General features: G+C 40.4%; 1 protein-coding gene across 2 annotated transcripts in view; it reads left to right on the top strand.

The window, feature by feature from the left end:
- Positions 1-15,566, top strand: part of LOC122818569 (uncharacterized) — a 244,941-nt gene extending 229,375 nt beyond the window's left edge. For both annotated transcript variants that reach the window (XM_050890123.1, XM_050890122.1), the window contains exon 5: positions 15,340-15,566. In XM_050890123.1, the coding sequence (XP_050746080.1) occupies positions 15,340-15,501 (162 nt within the window). In that variant the 3' untranslated portion in view covers positions 15,502-15,566. The remainder of the gene's footprint in view (positions 1-15,339) is intronic.
- The last annotated feature ends 5,551 nt before the right edge of the window (positions 15,567-21,117 follow it).

The following is a 21,117-nucleotide window of genomic DNA, read 5'->3' as shown; positions in this document are numbered from 1 at the left end:
AACTTTTGGCATAGTACAAATTCTTGTAAAAAATACCCGTTTCTATCCTAATAATAAATAACGGTCACATTAAACAGTTCACAAGGTCATATACTGCCTGAGAATTGACCTTTGTTGTGCGTATCCAAACTCTATTTGAAGGTCCTGGAAATTTAGGATAATGTTGAAAAGCTAAATATAAGTAAATTTAGTTCTACCACTTTTGGCGAAAAAAAACAACTTATAAATTGATACATTTTGTATACTGTCAACTTGTGAAGTACTGAAGATACAGGCTTGTGCTTACCGTCGTTATAATGGTGTTTCGAAATACTATGTATGCCTTTTGAACACGATTTGTCTGAACACCACCGCTTAAAAATTATGCTCCAAAGTGTTTTTATTTAGATATTTTTAGCCTTTTTCCAATTTCTCAAAAACGGCTAAAACGATTTTAAAAAAATTTTAAAGTGTTTAGCCCTTGAGATTTCTCAATTTCTGCCTTACGACGCATTCTTGTAAAAATACCCGTTTGAAACTTAATAATAAAAAAACCATATTTTTTAATTAGTATATTAATATTACAAGTACGATTTTTAAACACGATTTGCTTTTATTTAGTTTTAGACTTCTTCCGTTTTTGAAAACCGGCTCTAGCAAATTCAAATCAAATTTTAAGGTGTCTATCCCTTCTGATTCACATTCGTGTAAAAATACCCGTTTCAGACTTAATAATACAAATATGGTCACATTTACAGTTCAGAGCATCTTATATTTCCTGAGAATCGACATCCTTGTGTGTATCCAAACTCTAATTGAAGGTCCTCGAAATTTAAGATAATGTTAAACAGCTTAATGTAAGAAACATTAGTTCTACCACTTTTTGGAAAATTAGCTAGTTTGCCGAAAAACACTTATAAATTGATACATTTTGTATACCGATAACATGTGAAGTTTTGAAGCTACAGGCGTGTGCCGTACGTCGTTAACCAGTAACTTGTGAAGTACTGAAGCTTTAGGATTGAGCTGCACTTCGTTAGGTATTCGGTAGGTATTTCAATATTATAAGTACGATTTTTAAAATAAATACCGCGTTGAAACCTAATAATAAAAAAACGGTCACATTAATCATTTCAGAGCATGTTATACCGTTGAGAATTGACCTTTTTTGTGCGTATCCAAACTCTATTTGAAAGTCCTGGATATTAAAGATATGTTAAACAGCTCAATATGAGAAACATTAGTTCTACCACTTTTTGGAAAACTAGCTAGTTTGGCGAAGAAGCACATAAAAATAGATACATTTTCTATACCGATAACTTGTGAATTAATGAAGCTACAGTACTATACGTCGTTAGAAAGGTATTTCGAAATAATAGAGATTCCTCAACCTTTGTCAACAGACGCATTCTTGTAAAAAATATCCGTACCAAACTTAATAATACAAATATGGTTACATCTATCAGTTCAGAGCATCTTATACTGCCTGAGAATTAATCTTTTGTGTTCGTATCCAAATTGTATTTAAAGGTCCTGGAAATTTAAGATACGTTAAACTGCTCAATATGAAAAATATTAGTTCTACCACTACTTGTAAAACTAGCTAGTTTGGCGAAAAAACACTTATAAACAGATACATTTTGTATGCCGTTAACTTGTGAAGCAATGAAGCTACAGTTTTGTGCTATACCTCGTTAGAAAGGTATTTCAAAATTATGCAACATTTTTTTAGCCTTCTTCCGATTTCTCAAACGATTACAAATAAAATTTTAAGGTATATAGCTCTTGAGATTCCTTAACTTTTGGCTAGGATACATTATTGTAAAAAGCTCCCGTTTCAAACATAATAATACAAAAATGGTCACATTTACAGTTCAGAACATCTTATACTGCCTGAGAACTTATATTTTGTATATGTATCCAAATTGTATTTGAAGGTCCTGGAAATTCAACATAATGCTTAATAGCTCCATAAAAAAATTAATTTTAACAATTTTGGAAAAAATAGATAGTTTTGCAAGGAAACCCGTAACCGTTGCAGTGCTGAGGCTCCAGATTTGTGCTATACTTCGTTAGAAAGGTATTTTGAAAGAATTTGTTCACCTTTCAAACACGATTTGTCTTAATACCACCGTTTAAAATTATGGTCCAAAGCTATTATTATTTAGATACTTTGTAACATATATTTGATTTTTCAAAGACGGCTCTAACGATTCCAAATAAAATTTTAAGGTGTATAGCGCTATGCGTGGAATGCCTTCCACAGTGATAGCGCTAACGATTCCAAATAAAATGTAAAGGTGTATAGCACTATACGTGGACTGCCGCCCACAGTGATAGCGCTGTCCGCGGTGTTATTGAAACATAAATCGGATATTGTAGGCTATTTAGTCTTATTATTAGCTAGACTTTAGATGGCATGAAATCTAATTGGCAGATGTAATCGTTATTCGTAGAAAAAAGGGTATTCTTGATTCGTCGGAAAGTATCTAAAATGTATCTCAAGAGACTCAACAAAAAATGCTGCATACAGTCAGAACAACAACTTAAAGAAGAGAAAGATAAGAACGCAACGTTACTTTCTTGCAAGAACCAAAGAATAATTATATATACATTGGTGCATATACAATATTCTCCTTCTTACCGCACTTTATCTAATATAACAGATAAAACTTTGTAACGAACTGATTTTTTACATTCTGGTCGCTAAGAGAATCGTGCTTTTAACTCAGTAGATTGTGAGTGTTCGTCCCACCAAATTTATATAAACTTGACCGCCCAGTAGTTCAGTGAGATGGCATAGAATTCACGGGTTCCTAGTGGGTTTGTTGCTGGTGTAACTACAGACGTCTGGGTAATTTAGTTGCCTTCGATAACGCCATTTTGGTGCCCTGGATGTCTCTGACGGTTCTGGTCGTCTCGATGTCCTCTTACCTCCTTGTTCCAGTCCTGTAGCTCCCTGACGCGTTGACTCGGCGACTCGATAGGAGGTCAGCCGTGCGGGCTTAGAGAACTTCCCCGTTCTTAGACTATGGTGAACAGAATGACGCACTCTCCACGATCACACCTCTTGATGTTCCCAATGGGGTTTCCGCTCAGATCGCGCGGACAGTCAAGGCAAACACGAGGAAGCTAACTCGCGCTTCACTTGGCTTTTACGTCTAGTTAAACGAACGTTCCACTCTAGCCTCACCCTTTCGCTTACTGTCCGTGCCGTTCCTGCGGGGCTCGATCTGCCTTGCGTGGCGGTGTGGTGTCTACCTTGCTGATGGTGGTGTCCTGTGAACTGCTCCTAACCGAGTGGCTGTACGTAGCGTAGCTTCTGGTACTCGGGTTCTCGGGCATACGCCGATCCGGGACTTCTCTCCCGTCTGGTTCTTTAGAATCGGGGTTCAGACATGCCGCTCGATTACTTCACGAGTCTGGAAAATTCCACTCGAGACCGTACTGATCGACCGGTCTCCTTTCCGGCTGATCGCGCCAAGACTTTCTCAATGCCACTTGACGCACGGGGTTTACGCCGGTTCACCCCAAAGTAGTGCTTAGGGCGGGGTACACTGGGTATAGAGAGGCTTATGAGATCACGATTTCTTGTCGCCGGCCTTTACTGCTCAAACTATGACAGACTATCCAGGCGTAACGGCAGGACTTCGTTGGAATAAACAGATCGCCTTGACCTAGCCGTGTGATACCGCCTATACCTCAGCCCCCTGTGTCTCAATTCGGAGATTCCTTGTACTCCCAATCCCGAACTTTTCGACTTAGCGATCTTGCATCTTGTACCCTCCCACGGCTCTGCTTCCGACGACTTGACTTGTTGTAGCTCCCTTGTAGTTTACTTGGTTGGTTGACTGTTCATTTGATATATGCTCTTAATGGCTTGACTCTGATCGAATGCTCGCGATCGACTCATCCGATCGACTGCTCGCGATCGACTCATCCGATCGACTGATCCCGACCGAATCATCCGATCGACTGATCCCGATCGACTCTTTCGTTCGACTGATCCTCCGGGAACCGTTATTTCTTTTTTGCGCACGGCCCGCCGAAACTCTCCACACTGGGTTCAAAGTCCTTCATGCGCAGCTTCCCACCGACGTCCAGCCTAATGCTGCCAAGATGTGGCTCCTTCTTTCTTACTCTCGCTTCACCCGCCAAGTCTCCACTCTCTCTTTCTCCATCCTTGGTCTCCAAACTCATTTGCTCTCAAAACTCCGACGTTATTCATCCTTGATCTGCAAACTCTAACGTTCTCCAACCGCTTTTTGCTGCGCCGTTACTTGAATTCAAACTCTGTTGAGTTTTTACAGCGCTGGTCGTCCTCCACGAAGCAGTTTCAAATCTCCCTCGCCGATACTCCATCTGTTCCCATTGGGCACCACTAATCGGTTATCGATACGCAAAGCCTGCTCACGATATCAATATTCATCATCCGATATCGCAAGTGCGGCGTTGTCACTTGCTCGCCGTGATATTTATCATCACCGATATTTCCATTTGCTTTTGCCCATCAATCGCCTCGGCCCGTCGCAAGCGGGCCTGCCACTCCGAATCCTTTACCATCTCCTTCAACCGCGTCTCCTCCGTCATCCGCCGCGCTTCGGGGAGTTCGTCCACCCGCAGGTTGCTTCTCGCTGATCCACTCGACATTTGATACGCCTGTCAGGATACGGCCATCTGCGCTGCTGGTGGCCTTCCGTAACCGCCACCTCCTCTACTCCAGCCACGGATCCTCGATTAGCTTGACGTCGCTGTCGGAGCTGATCACCGGTTCGGGCTCTCTTCGCCTCGAGATCCGCCGAGAGGTTCGGGTAAGCCGTGTGGTCGACCATCCTTGCCCCGGACAAGACCCCTCGGCCGGCTGGCGGGCAGCCATTGCGGGAATTAATGATGTCGAGTGCTTTCGCTGAATGCCGGTCTGCCGCCGGCCGTTCCTTCCTCTTCTCTCGGTCCCGCTATTTCTTTCAGCCTCTCTCTTTTCTTTCTTTTCAGCTTTACGCTAAAGCTCTCTGATCTGAAATCCATGACTTGGTAAGGTCCGCCGTATCTTGGGGCCAACTGTGCTGCAAACCCTTTGGCCGCTTTTGACAAATGGTGTTTCCTGGGGCTCCCACCGCTGGCTTCCATTGTCTCCACCTTAGGTTGTAATGCCTAGCCTGATCCTGGTAGGATCTCTCCAGATTCCGTCTTAAAATCTCGAAGACTTCCCCGAGTTTGTTAGCCTTCTCCCCTAGGGTCTCAGTGGTTCGCCCGTTTCCCAAGGTCTCTCTGTCGTATAGGGCACTCGGTAATCTTGGGTATCTGCCTTGAGTATTGAACACCTGTAGATTCCAAAACACTCGTATTCCATTTCTCGTCCCAGTCATATTTGCTCCCTTCGTCGGGTTCTCCTGCGGGGTGTATAGAGCCGTGAACTGTTGCTTGGCTCCCATCTCGTCCAGGAAATTCTTGAAGATTCTACTGTTGAACTGTACACCGTTATGACTACTTTAGGGACCCTATACCTTGCGATGATGCGTTCCGGTCGCGCTTCGCAGTGGCACCAACTCAGTCAACTTAGAGAACCGGTCTATTTGCACCAGCAGCATTTGGTTGTGGTGCTAAGTCTGCACATACTGTAGCCCATGGTTCCTCTAGCACCTGCGTTAGCATTTTCCTAGCCGCCTGCATCTGATTCGGCTTGAATCCGATACATGTCTCACACCCTCTTTCGTGGGCTCGAGCACCTCGGTGCATGTCTGGCCGTTAGTACCGGGCTGCCAGACGTGCTTTTGTTCTTCGGCTTTCTACGTGGCCAGATCTCTTTCAGCACCGTTTTCCGTGGAGCTTTCGGGACGCACATCGCGACATCCTCTCTTCCCGCTTTGTGTGGTGTGTTCCTGTACAAGGTGTGTCCCTCCATCACGTAGTTCGGGTACTTTTGTGGCTGGATACTAATCTTTCCGCGCATGTCTTGAATCCAGCTGATCACTATGATATTGTCCTGGTACGCAAATGTGTGGGGCGACATTTCGGGTTCAATAGCGGTCCAGCATTCGCTGAAAGGTCGCAGATGCCGAATGGAGTCCGAATGGCTTTACTCTCTACTGGCCTAAGCTCTTTGCCGGCACTGTAAGCGCAGTGTACTGCCTGCTGATTTCTTTCAGAGGGACTTGCCGGTGTCCGTCCTTTAGGTCCAAACTGCTTTTGTACCGTTCCTCTTTCAGCTGGTCGAGGATATAATTTATTCGAGACATCGGGTATGCATCCTTTATCGATTTGGCGTTGATTTGCCTGAAGTCGACGCACAGTCTCCACTTGCCCGTGTTCTTCATAATCATCAGATCATTGATCTCCCCTTGAACTTTCGGGTTCTTGGGGTAGTACCGCTGCCTTATTGGTTTGTATTCCTTCATCGTGATATGATGCTCTGCCATATTCGACGTCATGGTTCTGAAACTAGATAGCTCTGCCTCCAGGAACTTCGCAGCAGAAGATGACGACCTTCGGTTTCCTGTTGTACGACTGCCACCGATAGCCTCTCCTCGTGCCATCCATTGTGTCGGTTCCTGGCTGGTATTATCATCACTGGCTGGTATTATCGTGTCCAGCACACCTTATCTCGGTTCCGACCTGCGTTAGAAAGTTCCATCCTAACATCAATTAATACACTTTCCTTGGTAGTATCAGCCGGATCATGGTCAGGCGGTTGTCCCCAAATGCGATTTCCACCTCCAGTTGTTCATCGATTCCGCCGCCCCTTCCGTCTGTCAACCTAAGTTGCCGTCTTGTCCTCGTATTCCTCCCGAAGGTAGTCAGGTTGTCCGCCAGTTCCTTGCTTATAAAGCTCGCTGTTGCCCTGGTGTTGATCGTGGTCTTGTGTGTGCCTCCACCAATCGTCACTGCTGCGGACAACTGCTGCTCCTCCTCGATTGGCTCGCCCGTTAGTTTGGAGAGGCAGCATTTTGCGACCCTCGCTCGCCTCTCTGCGGCTGAGAATGCTGGCCATTTCCGGCCTGCTGGCAGCACTCGACACTCCTGACACCTACTCTCCCGCACATCCAGCAGAACAACGGGGATAGACATCGCCGTGTCCAGTGTCCGTGGCCGCCGCACCTTCGGGAGGTCTACGGGGGTTTGTGATGTCTGTCGTTCCCCGCGGCCTCTGTGTTGTGTTTGGCGGCCTCCACACAGTGTTCGCTGGTTGCATCTGTTGCTGTTGTGGTGGTGCCCATTGGCCTTCTCGTGGTGCTCCTGTTGCCTTCTGTCGTGGGACTCGTTGTGACGATATTTGTCTTCTCGCACCTTCTGCACGTGACCTGCGATGGAAAGTCATCATCAACTTGGTCTTTGAGAACTTGTTTTCTTGTGCAAACGCTTCCCGCTCCCCTTCCAGTTCTTCGTACTCATCAGCTAATAGCATTAGCGTTTCCAGGTCCCGCTCTTTATACGCCCTTAGGAAGATCCTTAAGCTTGGGGTGTAAATTTTCTTGATGATGATTTAAGGTGTCTCTCGGAGAACATCCCTGGCTTCCTAGATAGTTTGCGTATCATGATTGAACGCCTATATGCCAACCAAGATATGATCTATCCCTTTCTGAGAAAATTTTTCTTTTCTTGTCTTTTCTAGACTTTACGGCCTTTGTACATAAAACTTTCAGGTGTAACACTCCTGTTTTTTTTTCAAACCATGCTTCGTATGGAGTCTTATCTGGTAATGAACACGTTTCAGATCTGTTTCTCAAGTACATCGCTTCCCCCTATAGTGATGTATCAGCACTGCTTTCAACAGCGTTTAAACCTTCTTATTTTTGACGCTTGCATTATTTTTCGAAAAATATATTTCGGTCCAATTGTTCGTTGCTTTTGACAGGGAAATAAAGTTACACTGAAGATTTTTCACAAACAACACATCAACCAATTCAATTATGTTTTCTTGCCTATATAGTTTCACTCTTCAAATGCGCTTAGCTTCAATGTAATTTTCTCCAACTAGCATTATTTTTTCAATCCATGAATTGAAACAAATAATGATTTGATTGCACATAAATGGGCTGTTACACCACATTCCATGCACCACCGCAGTAAGATTACATCTTTGGTTCCGTTCCATCGGCCGTTTTGTCACTCTCTTTTCGTCGTTCTTCCTCTTTCAGTAATTTTATATCTATAGTGACTACGAAATTTTCGTACGAATCACGTAGACTTGACACAGTTTATTACATGCATTTCATCTAAAACTTTTTGATCAATTTCTTGTAGTTTTTTAATCACGTTATTAAATTACTCAAATGCATCACAGTGCATTGTCTGATTCTGAAATTTATATATATATTCTTCTTATATTCTTCTTCTTATTATGCTTTTTTACTGTTATAAATGCAGGAAGGTCATACGGACGGACGGATCATGTTGTAGATCTTTTTCTTTAATTTCAATTCCTTCGCTCGAATCGGAATCTTCTTTTTCTGTTAGGTCTATTTCTTGAAGCATCCAAGGGGTATTTAAAATTATCGGAATCGATATACTCGTATTTAAATTATACCTTACCTTAGATAATTTTGACCAGTTTGTTCTATTTTTTGCGTCCCTATTTTCATGTACTAGGGTTGATAAATTGGGATATTAGGTATGGCCTATTTCGGCTTATAGATTTGTAAGACTTATCAATGGTGTATTTTATTTCATTCCAACAAAAGGTATGACTATTTCCAAGAATACATTACACTTTCTTACGGTAGGCAGTACTATTGCTTTTTGCATGCCGATTTTATTAATGACGATAGCAGGGCAGTCCACTGTTTTGGTGACAGTTAAACCTATTTTGGGAATTATTTCTGTACTGCACTTAAGTTTAAAATAGTATTTGGACATTGGTTACTGTTCATTTATTTAAAATACAAATATTCATTCATATTATTATTTTTTGCAGAGGGTATAATGATTTCAGTCAGAAGTTTGCAAAGCATTTTTTAATCGGGCGACTATATCATATAACTGCCATAGAAACAAGTCGAAAATCATTACAAAATTATATCTTTCGTATTTTTTAACATATAACCTTCTAAGCTAAGAAATACTATTTTTAAATCAGTTCTGAATTTCGAATTAAACTTTATCAATACCGGAGAGTATATCATATAGATGTCATAGGAAGGATCGGAAAATTGGTGAGAAAATAATATAACAAAATAAATAAAAAAATAATTATGAAAAAAATATAGCCTTGTGGCTTTTTGACATACGAGTATTATCTAATAATATTGGGAATATAATTTTTTATATTTAAATAAAAAAGTTTAACTGAAATGTATTTGTCTCATCAATATTTATCGCCCACATAACATCTACTGAAATAGCCGATAGGTAGCCTCCTTAATTTTATTGCTTTGCTGCTTATATATAAATACACTTTCTGAATTTTTTTACATTCGGCACGCGTCATTAAAATCAAACAACTTAGCAATGGCTTTATGATTTGCAACGTGCCGAGTCTAAAATATGTAAAAAGTGTATTTCTTTATTTCATCGTGTATATAATTTTTGTCACAGATATTAATATCAGAACTTCTTTTGTTGAAGGTGCTCTTCACTATATTTTTACGTCGTTAAGAAGTGTTTTGTTTGATATCAGCAGTTTTTGTTTTATATTTAAACAAATCATCTTAGAAAGGCATTCAAATTTCGAAATACCTTACCAATAAAAAGTAGCTTTATTAGTTCTTAAGTTACTGATGTGCAAAATGTAGCTATTTATAGCTGTTTTCTCGCCAAACTATCAAGGTTTCCCAAAAGTGGTAGAAATAAATTTTTTCTCTATTAAGCTATTAACCAGCATCTAAAATTGTTGATTTAATAACTTTAAAATGGTTATTTTTACAAGAATGTGTCGTACGTCAAAGGTGGGAAATCTTAAGGTCTGTTTTCAAGACCCTAAAATAGAGTCTGGATACGCACAAAAAAGGTCAATTCTCAGGCATTGCAAAATGCTCTGAACTGGTAAATGTTGCTATTTTTGTTGATTGATAACTTTGACATGGGCATTTTTAAAATAATTTTTCGTTTTTAAGAAATCAGAAAAAAGTCTTCAAAACATCCTAATAAGAACAAACTTTGCCCGTCATTTTTAAAATTGTGTTTAAAAAGTAGTATTTAGTATTTCGACGTATAGCTGTAGTACTCCACAACTAATGTTTCTTATGTTGAGCTCTAAACTGTTTACTAGCATTGCTCTGAGTGAAGTTACGTATGTAAACTTGATCTCCGACGCTGAATTGGATGTTTCTTTTCCTCAAGTTTTTTATTCCGGCGTTAGCCTCATGAACCTTCGAAGTGTTTAACTTAGCTTAATTTCTAGCCAATGCAGAGCGTTAGGATAACCTAACCTAGGGTCATTTGATAGCAGATCGAGTTTTCTCAATAATTCTTAATCTTTGCCAGATAAAATCATATTTTGTCAAATGTTTGGTAAATTGTTAGTTGTGTAAAGGTTAGATAGCTTCGTTTATCTCATTCAGTTTTTGGTCCCAGGCTATAACCTTTCCCTACGTACGTCCCTATTGCTGCCAGGTCAGTTCGGTTCAAGCGTTTACTCGCGTTTATCTGTGGGGAGTAAACTTCAGTGCATATTTGCTTGATTTAGTATCTGGTAAGAAATGCTTCAAAGAACCCTGAATGGAAATGGGATACATTATCAGTCAGAATAGATTCGGGTACCCAGAATGTAGGCAGAATATATTTCTCCAGAAACTTTCAAATTTTTTCCGATGTAAATCTTTTTAACGGACAAAGGAAATAGAATTGTAAACTGATTTACGAGAATCAATAAGCCAATATTCCCAGCGTTCGAACGAGAATGCGTAACTAATAAATCCATGAAGAATCACAACAATGAGCAGATCCTGGCGAATCATGCGCTTGTTGCAGGACGCTATTAATTAATATAGAAGGTACCCATAACTTCCATAAACTTTCATCAGATTCACTCTCGCTAGTTACACTTTCAGTGCGTTTGCATAGAAAGCTGTCTTTAATATTTAGGCTGTGAAGTTTCGCTTGATTCTGACGAATGCATTCCATCAGTGTTTATTCCATGTTTTGTCCGTAATGGTCCGTAACAAACAAGAAATCCCACCCCTTAATATAGGCGCCATACTTTTTTATTCCCTTAATAACCGCAAAACACTCTAGTTCTGTTGACTGTTTGGTTTCAGGTTCCTCGTATTCAGGCGGACCAACATCTAGTTCTCCCATTGTTTCATCAATGATTTTATCGACGTGCTTGAATTTCTAGAGAAAATAAATTTCGATATAGACGTCCATATCAAACCTGGTATTATGTAAAAATCAACGTGTTCTGTCAAGTGACGATACTTTTTAGAAGATTTTATAATGCCTTTCACGGAGCACAGTGCAGTGCAGAGCAATCTTACTTTCTATATGAGTGACAAGGAATCGAGCCACATTGTTCCCAATACAAGTCACTGTAGCTCCAGAATCTAGTAAAGCATTGTACGTATTATTTTTATAATCAACTCTCCGTCTCTGTGTCTAAGTTGGTTGGATGACACATCTTTCTGCCAAATTTAATATTTATGACCTAATTTATCACAATTCCAACAACTTAGTTCGTTGCGCACAATGGCTGATACTGTTGGTTCCTGATCCTCCCATTTTGAAACAATTTCAGGAATTGTTTCGCAATTCATTATTAAGTTGTTCGTGTTACTTCACTTTTATCAATAACTTCTTAATCGAGACGATTTTGAGATGAAGTAACTCGTGTCGAAGAGAACTTTTGAAATTATCAATCAACAATTTGACTTAATCCGGCTCAGGGAATGTTCGGACAAGTCTATTTACTAATTCTTCTATGATTCCTAATTCTTCGATAGATCTTTGTTATATCATCGTACTTTTTTCCAAATGCAAAACAAAAGGTTTCCCAAGTGAATATGATTACGATGAATTAGTCAAAACCAATCGCATGTTTTTCTTGACAGGAGTAAGTGCAAACGAAGCGGATGGACTGTCCTTGAGTTTTGTTAATATGATCTGTCAGCTTATCCAACAGAGTCTTTTGTTGAGTTTCCATTAATCATTTGACTATGCTAAGAATTTCACTTCTATTTACATTTTTGGATGATTTGGATGTTTCTAACGAGTTCCGAACTCCATTGCTCTGCATAGATCTGATAACCACCCCGGATCTGTTATTAGCAACTCATCCTGTACCGGTACCTCTGGTAGAACCCCTACTTCTTTCTGGTCCATCAAGAGAAAGTCTCTGTCCACTCGGACTACCAGTTTCTTATGATATATTGCCTGGAGCTATGTTAGCTTCGATTTTTGCGTTGTTAAGTTAAGTTTCGAAATCAACATTCCCTCTAACAAGCATTTCTGTAGTATACAGTACGGTACAAACTGTAGGACATGCTGGGGAATTCTAAAGCCAATTAGTCAAACAAGGGTAGTGAATTTGGCGTTTGCACGGAGCCGTTGCTAACGTTTGGTCTTTCTCAAGTTTCTTGTGACAAATACGACAATAACTTGAAAGGTTTTGCTTAATATCTAAGCTATTGTCGTTACTGGTTATGTATACATACTTTATATTATCCGTCGATTCCATAAGTGCCAAGTCCTTATCGAAGTCTTCTACTCGATTTTACCACAATATTATATAAAAGATTCTCTGTAATGTTCGCATTTCATAATATCGAACGCTAACTTTCTAGGCTGAAAGTTGTACTGCATCTGGCTGGGTCGATCAATTCAAATTTCAAAAAGTCGTCACGAAGAAAAAATAACAGTTTCACCAATCAACTTTGTTAGAACGATCCTAGTAACAACTCCATGTCCTATATTCCGAAAGCTGACTAGAAAATCTTTTTCGACAAAACACAATGTTTTCGTTGCGCTCCTAGTTGGAATTGATCACGCGTTCCTCTGTACCCACCCTACCTTGGTAATTCACGGAACAGTGTTGTCATTAGCCCTGAGAAAGCGTAACTTTGTGATCAACCGCGTTAATTCGTTGGCATTATGTATTATATGCATTAGACAGACTGAGGTTTAGTTAGTTCATTTATTTAATTACACATGTTCCATTAAATAATGTTTTTATCATACAAATTCATCTGTAATTCAAAAGAAAGTGTTTACGCAAATATGTCACCGTTTTTCATAAAATCCCTCCATTACTACCTAGGAAAAGATGTAGGGCCCAATGGACTGTTCGGTTAGCTGTGGAATAAGGATTAGTCAAAAATATTCATACTTATATGTATCTATATATATATATACGGGGATATGTGTTTAATAATTTCAGCCTGACAATATTTTGGTTGCTGGCTGTACACAAGACTTTACATTAATCATAATATTAATTAAATCTGTATATTTAATTAATTGTTTATCTCAATCAATTAACTCAAAAAGAAAAGGCCAATAAAGTAGCTGTAGGGTTGCCAGATTAGGAGACTGACAGACTACCGCTGATGCAGGTATGCTCTCATTTCAACGCTCGCGTGTGTGACTCACTCTGTTATCCGTGACGTCAGCATACTCGCCAGTTGTGGGGCTGTACTGTACGCACGACGATAGGGTTACAACGACACGTGTTTATGGAGGTTACTCCTAGTTGAGCCTGCAGCTGCCTACTAAGCGGTAACGGTTTCCTAATTTGCAACGAACAAACACGTCTAAAACTCTTTTTGAAATTGTCTCCACTAATTCAGCAATTGTTCTTTCACTACAGATAGACTGCAAGTCTGATGATCGCTGGCTCTGGGGTCTCGCTCTCACGAGACAACTTAATTGTTTTAAGTTGGAACATTCTAGTTGGTTAAAGAAATGTCGCTTTCGAATGCTTTAAGCGTTAGCTAATCTAATAAATTTTTACGTCCGTTAGGACCGTGTTTACTACGGTGCCTAAACATGAACATGAACTGTGCAAAGAATTGAGTTAATGGAGGTTAGGTGCTAGTAGAAAAAGTATATTACAAGGTCTATTCCAAAAGGTAGGGAGTAGAACCGCTAACCGTTGCGTTAAAAACTGGTTTATTCTTAAATGAGAACATGCCTTTGTTATCTAACCTTATATTTTCAAACTCTGCAATCGCCTTTGCCATTGAGGTCCGATCCTGGTTCACAGCTAAGTTAAACAGATCAAAATCAAAGTACACATCAGCTTCCTTTCGAAGCCCAATCAATTGCGACTTTTGCGTTTCAAGTTCCCTCCAATTGCATGTGTCAGCATAATTGAATTTCACAATGAAATGCGACAGTTTTATCTTAAGCTTTTAATCTTTAATAATTGTGTATTAAGAATAAGGGCTTAACACCAGAGTTTTAAAGTAAAAAAAAAATTTTCTAAAAATCATCTTCAAACAACAAATTTAATTTATATACTACTTGGAACAACCGAATTTATTGAAATGAGATACATTTTAAAGTGATTATTGATGATAGTTGTAGGTAGAGTTGTTGGCTCGGCTACACTGCAACAATATGCATTGTCGACAAAATCAGAAATTGATTAGCAGTTTTTATAACCAGTGGGTGATACTGAGCACCTACTGCTCCCAACTTGGCTACTGCTTGGTTGGTTGGGTGCTGGTCATGCAAAGTACCTTTGGTTACAAACAAATGTATAAACTTTATGGGGTCGAAAAGTTGCCTTCTATCTGGTACATACTTTCCCATGAATCTGGTATAACGTTTAACTTTACGAGTGGCGACTATAAAAATACTTTTCCCCGAGATTCTGGCAACGAGTGAGTGTGTTTATGTAACTACATCTTTAACTACTGTGCTTCGATTAGGCAAAAGCATCTGCAATTACGAAAATTTGATTATTCGTCACTTCCATTGGGCCCACATGATAGACATTGTATGTAAAAAGCGACTTGGCTCCCTTATATATCGGTCTCAGAAACCCTTCATGCCTGCTAACGTTCACATTCATAAGGATCTGATCAGCTATATACCACGATTGCCACTTTATCTTTAAGCTTCGGAATATAATATGACTTCTTGTTCAAAACCCGAGTATTTTTGGACGAGAATTGTCCTTTGACTGTTTTGGATAATTTCGGTTTCCAGGAGAGTAGGAACTCTTAAAAACTTTTTATTTGAATCCTTAAAGAAAATATCGTTTACTACGTAGAAGTCTACAAAGCCTCATCAAAATACACGAGATAATACACGTGCCCCGATTAATAAACCTAGAATAATGAATCAATCTGACCCTTCTCTCTTTACGAGTAACGGTCTCACGATTTTCAAAAAATAGTGAATCAAAATTAGTTTTTTAGTCACCGGATATCTTGATATTCACCCTTTTAATTTGTATTAATGAAATCTTACTTCTTATTTTTACAGATACATCAATCTTCTTCCATTTGCGGAACGGTTCGTGAGGTTTTGCCGTGCCGAAAATTTCTTGTTCTCTCAACTATACCTGGAAAATGTTTCTGTCTGCTTGAATCAGTGCTAAATTTAGTTGACAGTTTTTTAATTGACGGGCAAAAATTCAAAATTTAAAATAAATAGTACATTTATGCTACCATGTGTTCGCACCGCCAATAAAGCTAACTAACGACAAGAAACGATTTTTTTTAATTTAGTGTTCTGTTTCCTTTGTTTTAAGTTAAAAATAAATGAGGTAGGCCGCTATACCCTACTACCTCGACAGATTTTCATTTCTCAGCTGAAGGAAATGAAAGGTAGATAGCTAATATATGGTAATGTGGTAACATGGTTTTTTGGAAATGGTGTTTTGGGGCAGAAAACTATACTTCAATTAGAATGTACAAAGATAAGGAATCAAATCTGAAATCTTAACTCTCAAGCTCTTACACTTTCCGAGATAACAGTGTTTAGAAGGAACACGGACATGGCTAAATCAACTCTGCTTGTGATCCTGATCAAAATATGTATATAGTGACATATACATAGTACCAGGCACTCCTACCACAGTCACCCTTGAGACGCGCTTTAAGAAATAATAACCGAGCCAAGAATCCAAATTTAATTGTAAACAAGCTAATGGAAAATTACCAAGCTAGAAACAAGCTACAGGAAAATTACCATGAAACAAAATTCTCAGCTTGTCGACTAAACAATTAGAACGAGCCGCTGTTCAGACTATCGGCACTTTTCAACAATTCAGGATACTTACATTTCGGGACTTATGTCTGCAGTCTAAAGTCCAAAGTGAGAGAGTTACTAAATAGCAGCACAACCAACTCACAAAAAGCTCTAAAGATCAAAACCGAGGTATGATCGTAAATGAAGTAGGAGTTATAAAGGGAGTTCAAATTGAGATTAGTCAATAAGTCGGTGTTCTTTAATCATAAAAATATTGTAACCATTTTAAGAATAAAATTGAATTAATTTTTTTTTTTAATTAATTTTATGGTGCAAGAATTCAATTGGCGCAGTCGGTAGGATCTCAAAAAACCTTAAAAAGTCACCGGTACTGATCAAAAGAATGATAATACTAGTTTATCCTGATCAGCGTAAATTCCGTGAACAAATAAAGACAATAAAACAATCCGCATAAGAATCTAAGTGCAAATCACTCGCACGCAGAACTTGAATAAAATCAAAATCGGTCAATACGCGCTTACTCTAAAAAATTAAAAGTGCCTATATTGAAAACAAAAATAAAATGTTTTTAAACCAAAAACAAAAATCCAAATCGGTCAATACGCGCTAATAAATTTAAGTGCAAATATTGAAAATTAACAAAAAGCAACGACAACTAAAAATGGCTAATCCTTCAGCGCTACCACAGCTGTCCGAGGGTCATTTGAATCAATTGATCGGGAAAATTAAAGAATAGCCATACTTTGATGGAAATCCAGCAGAGCTAAGCCGGTACATCGCCAGGTTTGAGTACCTTCTACAACTATACCCTACTCAAGATGCCCAACAAACTCACTTTATATATGAAGCCATCGAAAGGACCATTGTCGACTCAGCGCAAGCAGTCATCGAAGAAGAAAAATCAAACGCTTGGGTAACTACAAAAGCAGCTCTAATCAAGGCCTTCAAGGATCACAGGCCTTATGAAGACATCATCCAGCACATTCGGCACACCGGATCTTAAAAAGTACACAATAAATTAGAATTAGAGTCAGACCCAACAGAAAGATTACTTTACACAAGTTCATTAAATAAAACTATTAAGGATTTTATCGAGAGAAAACTTCCCAAAAGATTTTATAATTATATATCCAAAAAAGATATCACAACTCTTGCTAACTTTAAAGAAGCAGCAGTGATTTTAGGCCATTGGAACGCAGACTCATTCGATAATGTTAAACCTAAACGTCATGATAATCGAAGGTATTCTGGAGGTTCACATCAAAGTTATTATTATCAAAAATTTAACTCTCAATCAATTCTCAATTCTCAAAATCATTCAAAGTAAAACAATAAAAATTTAAGGGATAATAATAATTCATATAATTCATCATGTCCTCAAAGTTCAGAAAATAATAATCAAATTCCCGCTAGGAACCAAGGTAACTATCACGAGTTGAAGAGAAACCTGGATCAAGGTAGGGCACAAATCCTTTAAATTTCCAGTCATCTACTTCAAGTATGTCTCCTAATGCACCTGTTAAGAGACAGAGGGAAACGGACAGTGCACGGAACATGATGGACGTAAATTTTCATCAAACTGCCTCGAATGCAGAAAGTTTTGCCCATATGTCAGAGAATTGATTAGGGGAAAACTTCTTAGAGCAATGATAAAAAAATTAAAAGTGTATACAATCGATCAATGGAATTGAATTAGATCCTTGCAAAATCTGTCCTCCTAAACAGAAATTTTATTTACATAAATTTTCTGACAGTTGTGATATAATTAATAGGTAGAGATTATTTATAAGAAAGGAAGGCAAAAATAAATTACGAGGAGGAAACAGTGATGTTAAGAGACACGTTACTTTATATAAAGTATGGAAAAAAATGATATGAAAAAGGATGAGAACGCAGTAAAATGCCCTAATCCACCATCATTTGAAGAAAAAATTGAAAAGAATAAGATCGCATTAGAATGCCTTTATCCACCCTTTGCCAAATGACCAATCATTTAATTTTGCCATAAACAATGAACTAAAAGAATGTAATGAATACAGGTTAAAACACTTGAATGAGGAAGAAAAAGATTATTTAAAAAAGGTTTTTTTTAATTTAATGACATCCAGTACAAAGAAGGTGAAAATTTGACTTTTACAAGTACCATTAAACATTCAATACAAACATAGCATGAAGATCCAGAGAAGAGAGAGTTGTGAAAGCAGAGAGTGCGGTCGCGTTTTTAATTCGCTCCGTCTATTTTCCCACGTTTTTAGCAAAAACCCGAAGGAACAGCCGGCTATAAAAAACTTCTAAACCTTATCACTAAGATTTCTTCCTTTTATATTAAATAATTGAGCAAAGTCCGATCACTGCGGGTAAAGGCCCAAATTTTAGTGCAGTACCGGTGAATTCCCCAGGCGGGGATATGGTGGGTAGGGGACCGGGGGCACAACCCCCTGGAGCTAGCCTAGGAGTTGGACTGGTGGTGGGCGGTGGTACCCCGGCAAGCAAAGGACTGGCGGCGCCGGCTAACGCGGACGGATTCCACACGCCACTGTCCAGTTTACCCGACTGGGCCAACATGGGAGCTGACCCATTCAAAAAAAGCAACGTGATGGCGAGATCGCCAGCGCAGAAGTGCTCGCGGGCGGCAATAGCAAGCGACATAGGGGACATGAAACTGAGAAAACGCTAGCCATGCCAGCAAAAAACGCGATGCATAAGGCGCCGGCAAGCGAAGCTAGCCAAGGGGGAAATAGGGGCAAACATGCTGCGACTGAGAGCACCAGTAAGCCCCAAAAACCCCCACAGGAGTGGAAAAAAGTAGAACCGAAGGCGAGGAAGCCCAAGGTACGTCCGCTACGAAATTACGCGGTAGTTATCGCAACATCTACTGGAGGGTCCTACGCGGACATCCTTAAAAAGGTAAAGGCAGATCCGCAGCTGGAAGACCTAGGTCAAGCTGTACAGGCCGTCAGGCGAACGGCAAAGGGGGAACTGCTAATCCTCCTAAACAAGGTCTCTGACCCAAAAACCGCAGAGCTTCAGAGGAAAATGAAAGCGGTCCTGGGCAGCAATGTTGACGTCAGAGCGCTGACTGAGACAACGCTGATCGAGGTGAAGGACATCGACGAGACCACGGACAAAACGGATGTCATATGTGCGGTTAAGTCACAGTTTGATGTGGAACTGCCAGAATCTTCGGTGGTAGGACTACGGGCGGCGTACGGAGGCACCCAAACCGCCACACTAAGAGTTATGCCCGACATAGGGAGGCGTCTCATGGAAAAGGGAAAACTCAGGTTGGGATGGACCTGGTGCAGAATCTGGTCAAAGATAACACCCAAAAGGTGTTTCAAGTGTATGGAATTCAACCATATAGCAGGGAACTGCAGATTCCAGGAGGACTGCACCAAGCCAGAGGCTGCAAAGCAAAGGCCTGCTGTATGCTCTGCAAGCGCAAAAAGGAGAAGGACTGTGACCACCCAACAATGAGTGGAAAATGTCCGTACTTCAGGAGGGCTTTGCAAGGGCTAAAGGGCTAATGAAGATTCTTCAGATCAACCTAAACTACTGCGAGGTTGCCCAATCGTTGCTGAAGCAAAATGTCATCGAGCAAAACGTAGACATGGCACTCATAAGCGAGCAATATGGAAATAAAAACTCCGGTGAATGGCTAGCAAATAGTAGCAAAAAATCGGCAATATGGAGCTTCGGAAACCCAAGGCGCCAGATTAGCAGGAAAAAAAGAACGGAAATTGCTTCGCCAGGGCCCATGTGAATGGGAATGCCGCCAAGCCTTATCCTCCCCCAGGCAATAAATGTGCTCGAAGAGATTGCAGAAGACGCCCGGGAAAATCGCCGTGCCGTAATTGCCGGGGACTTCAACGCCTGGGCTACGGAGTGGGGCTCCCCCCGAACAAATGCGAGGGGAAGATCGCTACTGGAGAGCTTCGCCGCACTTAAGCTAGTACTGCTGAACTCTGGAACAAAACCGACTTTTTCTAGAGCCGGAACAAGTTTCATCATTGACCTTACATTTGTGAGCGCTGGACTGGCTTCGGGCTCCAGCTGGGAAGTTAGTGACGCCTATAAGGGTAGTGATCATGCGGCAATAATTTGCACGATTAAGTCCACAAATGGCCCACCACGCGTTCCAAAGACCGTGGTAGGGTACAAAGTAGAAACGGTAGACGTGGAGATGGTGCAGATGTTGTTCGAGGATCTCTCTAAAAACGGATCAGCAGACGAAAGGGCAAACCGCATCGCAGATTACACCAAGGTAGCCTGTGATGCATCTATGCAGAGGAAGGGGGAACTCCCATCAAGGAAAAGACCGGCATACTGGTGGAACCAATCCATTGCGGAAGCCAGGAAAGAATGCCATAGAGCAAGACGCGCATACCAAGGAGCAAGAGGAAGACTCGAATTTAGGGCACTTCAGATATATTACAGGGAAAAAAGACGAGCCCTGGAAAAACTAATAAAAGAAAGAAAACCCAGGTGTTTTAATAATATATGCGAAGAAATAGACTCCAACCCTTGGGGCTTCGCATATAAACTCGTCACAAAACGGCTTCGGGCATTTAGTAGACCGTCGCCGACATGCCCAGTCTTCCTAAAAAGGGTAGTAGAAATACTATTCCATGAGCAAAAGGGTATGGCGCGTATAGCACAGATCGTAGACACGAGAAGCATTAAGCTCACAAGTCCTGAGGAAGTCCTTGAGGTTCTTAAGACAATAAAGGACGATAAGGCACCGGGACCTGATGGAATCCCGAATAAAGTATTAAAAATAGCCATAAAAGCAAACACAAAACAGTATGTTGACATGTATAATGCATGCCTAACAGAAGGTGTGTTCCCTAGTCGCTGGAAAACTCAGCGGTTGGTACTCATACCAAAGGGGGACAAGGCAGCGGAGGAGCCTTCCTCGTATAGGCCACGCTGTATGCTGGATACGGTGGGCAAAATTGTCGAAAGAATAATCCACTCCCGGCTAGAAGGTGCCCTTGTCGGATCCAATGGCCTCTCTGAGATGCAGTATGGTTTTCGAAAGGGACTATC

This window comes from Drosophila biarmipes, unplaced genomic scaffold (assembly GCF_025231255.1).
Source record: "Drosophila biarmipes strain raj3 unplaced genomic scaffold, RU_DBia_V1.1 ptg000015l, whole genome shotgun sequence".
Taxonomy (NCBI): domain Eukaryota; kingdom Metazoa; phylum Arthropoda; class Insecta; order Diptera; family Drosophilidae; genus Drosophila; species Drosophila biarmipes.
Note: the sequence above shows the minus strand (reverse complement) of the source record. Positions and strands in the feature narration are given on the sequence as shown.